The 11,356-nt window shown below is 45.5% G+C and overlaps 1 protein-coding gene across 1 annotated transcript; it reads right to left on the minus strand.

Annotated features, from left to right (window-relative positions):
- Positions 1–6,903: 6,903 nt before the first annotated feature.
- Positions 6,904–9,978, minus strand: LOC142368244 (uncharacterized). The gene is made up of 6 exons (XM_075450375.1): positions 9,859–9,978; positions 8,661–8,806; positions 7,965–8,029; positions 7,264–7,428; positions 7,068–7,172; positions 6,904–6,967 (listed from the first exon to the last, which is right to left on the minus strand). Exons 1-6 carry the CDS (start codon positions 9,976–9,978, stop codon positions 6,927–6,929), a joined length of 642 nt encoding a protein of 213 aa, XP_075306490.1. The 3' UTR covers positions 6,904–6,926.
- Between the last annotated feature and the right edge of the window lie 1,378 nt (positions 9,979–11,356).

Consider the following 11,356-nt stretch of genomic DNA (forward strand, 5'->3'; position numbering starts at 1 on the left):
CAACTGACAGCTCGTGCATCAACAGAACAGCTGTTATCATGAAACGTCACCGGATCTCTTAAAGAGACCACAACTATTAAATGCATCATAACATTAAAGACGATGAACCAACAACATAACAGATAACAGAACACACATAAGAAAGTGAATTATGCCGTCAGTGTTGAGAGCACTACACATGCCCCCCCAGAATTCACTCTAACAGAAAACCTGAGAAAAAATATCAACGGCGTGGGGGGCGAATCAAACGTCCAGTGCGGCTCCGCCGAATTTGAGAGTGCGGAACCGCCCCCTCAGTGGCTGTCTGTGGGGCTCCCCTGCGGCATGGTCGAGGGGCAGGAGGAACGGAAAGGGGGGGCCTAGTCAAAGGCCGTCCCCGTTTTGGGGGCTGCGCCAACTCAACTGGCCTGGCCAGATCAAGGTGAGCTGGTTTAAGGCGGTCCACAGAAATACAATCCGGTTTGCTCCCAATGTACACCACAAAGTGCTTGTCCCCAGTTTCCACAACACGGAAAGGGCCCTCGTAAGGCGGACGGAGAGGTCCACGGTGCCCATCCACACGAATGAAAACATACCCAGCAGACTGTAGGCCACTGGGGACATGAGAGTTTGGTAGACCGTGGCAGGAGGTAGCAAGTGGAGCAAACAGCTTGGCATTGTCTAACAGGCTGGAGCGCTGGAGTGTGGCTGACCAAGGGGTCGTGGTGCTGGGGACGAAATCCCCGGGGACCCGCAGTGGCTGACCGTAGACCAGCTCTGCGGAGGAGGCCTGGAGGTCTTCCTTCGGCGCTGTCCTGATGCCCAGCATGACCCATGGGAGCTTGTCAGCCCAGGAACTGTCCTTCAGGCTGGCACGCAGGGAGGCTTTCATGGACCTGTGAAATCGTTCACAGAGGCCATTGCTCTGGAGGTGGTAGGCCGTGGTGCGATGGAGTTTAACTCCCAAGCTCCCTGCGACAGCATTCCAAAGCTCGGAAGTAAACTGAGCGCCACGGTCTGAGGAGATGTCTGAAGGGGCGCCAAAACGGGACACCCAGGTGCCAATAAATGCCTGTGCCATGTCCGTTGATGTTATGGATGACAGTGGAACAGCCTCTGCCCACCGTGTGGTCCTGTCGACCATAGTGAGTACATGAGTGTAACCCTGCGAGGGTGGAAGTGGGCCAACTAGGTCGATGTTGACGTGGTCGAAACGTTGTTCAGGCACTTGAAATTGTTCCAGTGGCGCTTTGGTGTGGCGGTGTACTTTGGCACGTTGGCACTCTACACAGGTGTTCGCCCAGTCCCTCACGTCCTTTTTAAGTCCATGCCACACAAACTTTGCTGCCACCAGCCGTTGTGAGGCCTTGGTTCCGGGGTGTGAGAGGCTATGGATGGCGTCGAAAACAGGCCGCCTCCACTTCGCAGGCACAACAGGCCTAGGGGAGCCCATAGAGATGTCGCAAAGCAGAGTGGTGCCAGCGTCGTCGAATGCCACATCCTGAAGCTGCAGCCCAGTAGCGGATGAACGGCAAGCCTGCACGTCCGGGTCTGTGGCCTGCTCTGTTGCCATGCTGCCGTAAACAACAGCAATGGGAGAGGCAGTCTGCAACCTGGTTGTGCTTCCCAGAAAGGTGTGCAATGTCCGTCGTGAACTCTGAGATGTAAGTCAGCTGCCGCTGTTGCCTGCCGGACCATGGCTGAGTGACTTTGGACATGGCGAAGGTCAGAGGCTTGTGGTCCACAAAAACGGTGAACTGGCGTCCTTCCAGCAGTGAACGAAAGTGTCGGATGGCGAGGTACACTCCAAGTAGCTCCCGGTCGAAAGTGCTATACTTCCGTTCTCTGGGACGTAACTGCCTGCTGAAAAAGGCGAGAGGCTGCCAAGCATTACCCACCCACTGCTCGTAAACCGCACCGACCGTGTAGTCCGAGGCGTCCGTGGTAAGTGCGATTGGGGCAGAGGAGGCGGGATGGGCCAACATGGCAGCCTTAGCCAGGGCTGTCTTAGCGTCCACAAAAGCCTTGTCTCTTTCCGGGTTCCAGTCCACAGTGTGCTTAGGCTTGGCACCTTTCAGAGCCTCGTACAGGGGCCGCATGGTTTGGGCAGCCCTGGGGAGAAAACGGTGGTAAAAGTTAACCATGCCAAGGAACTCCTGTAAGGCTCTGACAGTGACTGGGCGTGGAAAAGTGGTGATGGCCTCCACTTTTGACGGAAGGGGAACAACCCCGTCCTTCGTGACTCTGTGCCCCAGAAAGTCTATGGTGGACCGACCGAACTCGCACTTGGCTGGATTGATGATGAGCCCGTGCTCGGTAAGTCGCTCGAACAGAGTGCGAAGGTGCGAAAGGTGCTCTGGAGGTGATGAACTGGCCACGAGGATGTCGTCAAGGTACACAAACAGAAAAGGCAGATCCCGTAACACAGAGTCCATGAGCCGCTGGAATGTTTGAGCAGCATTTTTGAGCCCAAATGGTGTGTGCAGGAACTCAAACAAACCAAACGGTGTGATTACAGCTGTTTTTGGAATGTCGCGAGGGTGTACGGGCACTGGATGGTATCCTCTGATCAGGTCCACCTTTGAAAACATGACCTTACCAGCCAGGTGCGCTGAAAAATCCTGGATGTGCGGCACTGGGTAGCGGTCAGGCGTTGTTGCGTCGTTGAGCCGTCGGTAGTCCCCGCAAAGACGCCAGCCCCCCCCTGGTTTGGGGACGAGGTGTAGGGGAGAGGCCCAAGGACTGTTGGAGCGTCGAACAATCCCCAGGCGCTCCATGGACTCGAACTCTGTCTTGGCTACGGCAAGCTTGTTCGGCTCGAGGCGTCGAGCGCGGGCGTACACAGGTGGGCCAGTGGTGTCGATGTGGTGCTCTACACCGTGCTTGGCTGTAGAAGAGGAGAAAGTGGGCTGGGTGAGTGCTGGAAACTCGGCGAGCAGCCGTTGGAAACTGTCCGTGACAGAGAGCAGGCTGGAGAGGTGTTCTGCGCCAGAGTCGCTGAGCGCGCAAGCATAAGAACAGAAAGTGACGGCGTCGATCAAGCGCTGATTTTTAATGTCCACTAACAGTCCAAATGCACACAAAAAATCTGATCCTAAGAGGGGAACAGTGACTTTGGCAGTCACAAAGTCCCAGCCGAAGCATTGGCCGTCAAAACACAGTTCAACATGCCTTGTGCCGTATGTACGGATAGGACTTCCATTGGCGGCTTCCATGGGGGGGCCGTGGGTGTCAGCCACCACGTCCACTTGTGAAGCAGGAAGTAGACTCCGCTGTGCCCCTGTGTTGCTGAGGAATCGCCGGCCGGAGATGGAGTCGTGGATGAAGAGCAGCCCGCCGGCATGGCCGACGCTCACGGCCACTAGTGAGCGCCGGCCTTGGCGTTTCCCGCTCCACTGAAGCTGCATAGAGAGCGGCATCGTTTGGCCTTGGGGCCAAACCTGGCATGGTAGTAGCACACACCTGAAGACTGCTGCCGACGCGGGGCTGCTGCTGCGATGAGCATGTGATCATCGGATATTTCTGAGACAGCAACAGCACCAGCAGGAAGAAGGGCAGCTGCGCAGGGCTGTTGACTAGCCAGGAAACACTTGTCAGCCTCAGCAGCCAGTTCTCTACAGTCAGTGCTGGCAGTGTTGGCCAAAGCAGCTCTCACATGAGCAGGCAGTTGGCGCAGGAAAAGTTGGAGGAAAAGGAAATCTGGCTTGTTGTCACCTTGCAGATCGAGCATTCGGTCCATTAGCTCTGAGGGCTTGCTGTCACCGAGCCCTTGAAGAGAGAAAAGCCTGCTAGCCCTCTCTGTGTCAGATAGTTCGAATGTTTTCAGGAAGTATTCTTTCAGAGTTTCATACTTTCTCGTCAGAGGAGGACATTTAAGAAGGCTCACTACTCTTGATGCCGTAGAACTTCCGAGAGCAGATACCACATAGTAGTATTTCGTTTCGTCGGCCGTTATCTGACGCAAGGCAAACTGTGCCTCAGTCTGAGCGAACCAGGCAGAAGAAGACGATTCCCAGAATTCGGGGAGCTTGAGAGACACAGCGTTTGCGGTCATGGCGATCTGGATACGTCCAGTAAACAAACGTCGGGGTCACCAGTGTGGAAGTTGCCTTTAGGCGAAAAGATGAGCTGAAAACTTCTCACATTAAGACTCTGTGAGTCGCGTTTATTAACTGACAAAAACTCTCAGTTCCAACTGACAAAAACTGACAGTTCCAACTGACAGCTCGTGCATCAACAGAACAGCTGTTATCATGAAACGTCACCGGATCTCTTAAAGAGACCGCAACTATTAAATGCATCATAACATTAAAGACGATGAACCAACAACATAACAGATAACAGAACACATATAAGAAAGTGAATTATGCCGTCAGTGTTGAGAGTACTACAGAACAATGATTAACAATTATTGTACAGAGGGACGGCAGGAAAGATTTCCTGTATCTGTCCCTTCGACAGCGGAGCTGAAGCAGTCTGTGTGAGAAGGTGCTCCGCTGTCTGTCCACTGTGTGGTGGAGAGGGTGCTGTTTGTTGTCCATGACAGCTTCTTCAGTGTCCTCCTCTCCACCACGGTTTCCAGGGACTCAAGCTTCTGTCCAAGTACAGAGCCGGCTTTCCTGATGATTTTGTCCAGTCTGTTAGAGTCGCTGGCTCTGATGCTGCTTCCCCAACACACAGCAGCAAAGAAAATGGCACCGGCAACAACACTGTGGTAGAAGGTCTCCAACATCCTGCTGCACAATTGAAGGATCTCAGCTTCCTTAGGAAATAAAGTCTGCTCATCCCCTTCTTGCACACAGCGTCAGTGTTGGATGCCCAGTCCAGTCTGTTGCCGATCACCACTCCCAGGTATTTGTAGTCCTCCACCTCCTCCACCACCTCCCCCTTGATCTTCAGTGGCTGTGAAGGGGTCTTCTTCTTCCTCCTGAAGTCAATCACCATCTCTCTGGTCTTTCTGACGTTCAGCCTCAGGTGATTCTGTTCAGACCACTCCACAAAGTTGTCCACCAGTGTCCTGTACTCCCCTCCTCTCCATCTCTTACACACCCGACAACAGCTGAGTCATCAGAAAACTTCTGTAGGTGACATGACTCAGAGTTGTACTGGAGATCAGCGGTGTATAAGGTAAAGAGAAAAGGAGAAAGCACGGTCCCCTGTGGAGCTCCTATGTCACTGACCACCACATCAGACAGGACACTGCCCAGAAGGACAGACTGTGGCCTGTCTGTCACGTAGTCAGTGACCCGAGAGATCACTGAGTTGTGGACACCCATCCTCCGCAGCTTCTCACCCAGTAGCAGGGGCTGGATGGTATTGAAGACACTCGAGAAATCAAAGAATGTGATTCTCACAGTGTCTCCTTCACCATCCAGGTGCATGTGGGCTCGTTGCAGCAGGAAGATGACAGCATCATCAACTCCCAAGTGGGGCTGGTAGGCAAATTGTAGCTGGAGAAGGTGATGGAGGCCTGGGGTTCCCTGCTCAGACTGTTGCGCCTGTGACAGAGTCCTGGATAAGCAGCAAAAATAGTATCTAATACTGTATATATACATATGTATGTATATGTATTTATACACATGTGTGACATAACATCAGAGCTGACTCTCCAAGTGTTCGGCAGCATCTTTATACTGTCACTGTCATCCACTGAGATGAGATTGCTTTTCTGCTGCAGGACGGCAGGGGACAGACATATGCAGAAGAATATATAAAGAATTAACTTAAGATACGGTTTTTGGGACATTTTTATACTGTCTATAACGACCATCCAACAGATCGTTGGTTACTACACGGACACTTTGTAAGGAACCACTGGGGGGGCAGCATATTACCAGAGAGGTGTGGTGTATTTTTCCACATAAATGTCACAAAGTTTTATAAATACAGAGTCGTTACCCTTTCTTCAACATTTCCTTGTTCGCTATAGTAGATTGATGTTTCATGTACAATCTGCACAGGTTACCAACCAGCTAAAGAGTAAAGGGGACTCCGATCTTATTAGTACGACTTTTTTTTTTTTTTTTTGCTGTGTACTTCAAAACATGACGTGGTTATCATGGCAGAGTACAAAAGCAGGACAAATATTCATGCTGATATCCGATCCCCTGCACAACCCGACCCCTTTTTTAGCCCCATAGTTAAACGAAACCAAAAACACTCAGCCATGTGTTCATGTTATGGAGTCTGTGTGTTTTGTCAGGCTCTGAATTAATGATAAAGACGTTTCTCCTTCTTTGCAGCGAGCAGATATATTTGATGTTTGTTAAAGTTTGGTAGAAGTTGACTGAATCATGATTTTACCAGTTAGTCCTGCAGTGTGTGCCTAAAAACACAATCCTAAAGGTGCAGAGCCCCCCACATGTAAAGGAAGATCTCAATGCAAGCACGATCCTTAGAGCTTTGTGGTAAACACATCGCCATCATGTCTGCCCTCCTGCCCAAAAATGATATCAGAATTCTGCCTCAGAACACATTTTTGTAAACACATCACATTTTTATAAACCGCTTGCTGTTTTTCCTGCGTCACATCATGATGGGAATTTCTTTATTTCAGTGAAAGAAAAAACATGAATCAGGCAGTTTGACAAAAGTAAATTATGGCGTGGTAGAATCATTCATGGCTTGCACTACTGCTTTCAAAAGTGTATTACTCTTTCGTTTGTCTGTGAACATTTAATGTTATCTCCACTGACTCACACATGGAGCCACGTTTTAGTCTGTTGTGTCTTTTATTTGCAGAGACGAAAATGTTAAATTGTGATTTAAAAAAAGCAAGTTTATTCCTTCTTTGGGTTGATCACAGATGAGGGGCCCAACAGTCCAAAGATCTTGGTGTTGAAGGGTTTTCTTATATCAAAATGGGAGGGCAGGTTGTCAAGAGGGATGAATTTGGTCATTGCGCTAATCAGGCGGAAAGTATCCTCCTCATTTCCCCCAAAATTCCTCTATGGTATTCTGATGCCTTCACCTTCTTCACATACACCTGCTGAGATATTAAATTCAGCTTGGTCTTAAATCACAGATCATAAGTTAATCTTGATTTCAATGATAGCAATTTTAAAAAGGGAAGTTTAAAAGTAAAGTACTTTTCTCAGGATCGAAGTGGTAATCAAGTTCTCCAGAGAAGCCGAAGCAGCTTGCTTGCTTCTTGAAATGTTCCAGGTCAGAGTCCTTCAGGGTCACCTCTGTGCCTGGAAACAAAAATGTAAAAATAAATGGATTTGGTAGTAAAATCAAGTGTTGTTTTCTACCTGATTTCTGACTTAGTAAGTTTCTTCCTACCATAAAGATAAACGGACCGAGCTTCAAACTCGTCAGTCCCAGTTGGGTTGCTTATTTTCATGGCCTCAAATAGCTTTTTGGTGTTTCTAATTGTACAATTGATAAAAAAAACCAAACAGGTGTCACAGCTTGGCAGCACTTGGCTTGTCGAGGTTGTGTTGGCAACTGGGAAGAGACACAGACAGTTTGGAAAAAGATAAATGAAAACAACATTCCCCATTTGAAACAGATGCCCAACAAAAGGAGATATACTGAAGACCTGCAGTGTAAGGAAAGATTGCGAGTTCGTCACAGGGCCAACACAGAAATAACAAAACAACTGCAGATGTTCAATTATGAAAATGAAAGGCAAAGCAAATGCAGATGTGAAATGACTTAAAGAGACCAAATGATTAAAAAATAAAACATCCACAAAGAGATGTCTTTCCAAACGAGATGTAAAATTACTTAAAAGAAACTTAAACTGACAAAAGACACACAAACTGACATGCACAAGATGTCAAATCAATAAGAAAATACAGAAACTGCTAAAGAAATACCTTATAATGTGCTGTATTATCATTGACATTTTGAGACAACTTATTCATAATTATTCCAGCCGAAATTTGTACAAAAATAAAAGGTCACAAATATCAGTCACATGATCTTTCCGGCTTGATTGTTGACTGAAGCTTTGTGTCAGATCTGCTCAGGAGACTTACATGTCACTGAAACAGTGTTGCCTTCGGTGGTCATGTTTGATGTCGAACCAAAGCAAGTTCCATTTCTGGGAAAATTGTCAGAGGAGGGGGTGATTCGTTAACCTCAAAGAAATCTTTTAAGAAACATTCACATTGGTTTAAGAAGTTTGATTCAGCTGATCGAGAATTTACGATAAATACTTTAAAAAATGCTGTGTGAGTGGACTTGAGTTGGCCCCTTTTCAAAAGTAGAATTAAAACAATTAATATGACTGAAACCACTGATGAAGTGGTGGATCTGTAAAAAGCCAGTAAGTGCGCGTTGAGTCAATGATGGTTGACCTGGAAGTAACTGCTCTAAGGAAATAATCTTGAAAATAATCTGGTCCATATCAGGTATTAAAATGAAACAAACACTACCTTAGATGAATTTCAACATTGACATAGTCTGTACTGTCCTCATCTATTCTTTTTTTGACAAATATTAAGCTAAAATGCAGAAGCAGTGCATGAAAAACTAAACGCAGCCCTATGATCATCAACCTGTAGAACCACTCTTAAACAGCAATAACCTGAAGTAGTCATTTTCTCTATCACGTCGCTTTGTTGTGGAGGAATTTTAGTCCATATTTCTTTACAACGCTGCTTCAGTTCATTGAGCTTACATTTATAAGCAAAGATAATAAAGCTAAATTGTGTTTTGTTTTGTTAACTCACATCTTGTTCTCCTGGGACATAAGAATTTCAGTTTTGCTGGACGGCGATGCTGTGAATTTTGTCCAGGAGCTGTCAGTTATCTTCAGGATGGCTTTATGAACTTCGTGATCAGTATAGCCAGCATGGAAATAAAATTTGCCCTCCATCTGCACACAAACAGGACACAGATACCTTCCAGTTAGCACATCTGAATATTGAACCTCTTTATTTTTGTGCCACCAACCAAAATTTGTATAAAGCTCAATGTTGAAAGTCTGATCTGAAGCTTAATCATGCAATTCCTTTGTTGAATTATTGATCTTTCTCATCATATTCTTTCATATGGTTGTACTCACCTGGAGCCTCTATGTACCAAGCTAGCTAAATTAAACAACAACACAAAAAAGTGTCACAAAATATTTTTTTCAAAATGCTTAATTAAGCTACATTTGTTTGTATTCTTGAACTTAACATGTAACAGGAAAAGAAATACTTTGACCACAATGATTAAACTGACAGCTTGTGCTCGTCAGTGACTTTAAGCACCCACCTGCTTTGAACAAAAACTGTGGGAATCAGGATATGTGAAATATGAAGAGTCATATAATTTGCAATTTTGTAGATTTTCATAATATGACTCATGATGGCATTGTCACTTGGTTAGGGTAAGAAAACAAATACAATACACTCTTTTTACAACGTGACATCACCGTCATAGATGCCATTTTTACCCTTCACATTTGCCCGCACACCCAACAGAGGTTGCATATTCTATTAATGTAATTGCTATGGGTCGTAGTGCTTGCATGAACAAACGACTCATAGGCACATTTTGGAGAGGAGGGTCTCAGAAAAATACACATAATTTTTTAGAGAGAAAATGTTGCATTTGATGTCTTATGTTTTTAAAGAAGATAACTAAATTAAGGCATGTGCGTTTTTTTAAATCTATATTCAAATTATTTGTAATTTTTAAACTTAAATATTAAAACCTTTTTAACTTTTAAGGTGTTGTCATTTGCTTTTTCAAACAAAATAGAAGAAAGCCACCATAGAAACTCTTTGGCAGGTCGTTTGCTGCAGAGACATCACGTAATGAAGATGCATGAAAACTGCACTTAAAGATTACACTGGCTTCTTATGAATGTAGCCCAAGATGGATGTTAAACACATGAGAGCATTAATTTCATAGACCAGTAAGGCAGGAGAGGAGCTTTACCACGGAGGGGTCGGCCAGAGACAAAGGCGTGACCAGCGGTTGGCATTCTTCAGGCGTCAGAGCTGAGCTGCTATGAAACAGCGCTGCGAACAGGAGATGACAACAGAGCCACAGATTCATGATGCTGGTTAGCTGCAGAGGGACACTGTGAAAAGGAGAAAAGTTTTGCTTTGCCCAAGGTGGATCTCTCAGGCACAGACTATGACTGATCCTAAGAGTCCCAGCTTTTATACAACATGACAGTTACATAATGTGTTTTCCGCTATTGCATAAAAAGTTCCTTTTTGCTTTAATGGTATTTCATCATAACACTGTTGAACTTCCATGTTAATTATTTACTGATTTGTTTCATGATCCTTTGCTACAAAAGACTCAAATGAGTGGGTCCAGTTCAACATTTGAACCTTTGGATCCAGGTAAAAAGCTGCACTGAGAAACACCCAGACCTCTACCAACATAATCTGAAATATCAAAGGTCAAACTTCACAATGACAAAATGTCACAAAGAATATCCAAAGCTTGGCATTTGTCATATGGCAGCATGGATTTACACTGTAAACCAATGTACTGTAATGTACTGTATTTCAATAACCACAGAGAGGACAATAATGTGTTAGCTACAACATCTGGAGGACTGTAACTGTCTGTTGACCTGAACAGTTAGAGATCTTTTAGGAATATATGGCTCTGTATATCCGTTTTTTTTAATAACATTTTGAGAAATATTTAAAGCTGAAATGATCTGTGTTGTAGAACCAAATACAGCAAGAGCGAGCAGCTTCCCCATATAGTGTGGGTCGAGGAGACATGGCGTCCCCAATTTTGCCCCCCGGGATTTTATATTTTATGTATCTATATTTTCACACACATTGTGAACATTGATAACATTTTAAGAGTAAAAGTGATCTGCTGTACATACATATACTATATATGTGCCATTGTTAATTTCGTCAACCAGGACGATGACGAAAATATTTCGTCAACCAGGACGATGACGAAAATATTTCGTCAACGCCCCTTTTTCCCATGACGATGACGCACAAAATTGCTTCCAGAAAATAGAAATATGACGAAAATAAAAAAATGATTTTCGTTAACGAGACTAAGACAAGACGAAATTTACAAGCCATGGACGAATGGACATTAAAAAATGTAATTGTTTATAATTAATTTGTAAGATTACGGGCTGTTGCCGTGTTTGTCCCTGCACGGCGCCTGTCCCACAGAACATTAGTTAGCTAACTAGCTCTGACAGCGTCACTCTGAGGGTGTTATTTGTTCGCCTGATTACGTCATACTCACGATTCTAGTCAGAATGTGAGTCTGATACCGCTCAATAGAGTTTTGGGTATGGGGCGTGTTTCAACCAAACCAGGAGAAAAAAATCCTCTTCGCTCAATTGGATAGACCTACAACCAATCAGAGCAACGTAGTATGTGACGTAGATTAAGCAACACACACTTGTTGTAGGAAGGACGGCAAAAACATCTTTTCTATC

This window comes from Odontesthes bonariensis, chromosome 18, assembly GCF_027942865.1.
Source record: "Odontesthes bonariensis isolate fOdoBon6 chromosome 18, fOdoBon6.hap1, whole genome shotgun sequence".
NCBI classification, from domain to species: Eukaryota; Metazoa; Chordata; class Actinopteri; order Atheriniformes; family Atherinopsidae; genus Odontesthes; species Odontesthes bonariensis.

Coding starts and splice junctions, on each gene's coding strand:
- LOC142368244 (XM_075450375.1), bottom strand. CDS start 9,978: ATGAATCTGTGGCTCTGTTGTCATCTCCTGTTCGCAGCGCTGTTTCAT. Junction 7,429..7,964: donor CAACACTGTTTCAGTGACAT/GTAAGTCTCCTG, acceptor GTCTCTTCCCAG/TTGCCAACACAACCTCGACA. Junction 6,968..7,067: donor CCACTTCGATCCTGAGAAAA/GTACTTTACTTT, acceptor TTAATATCTCAG/CAGGTGTATGTGAAGAAGGT.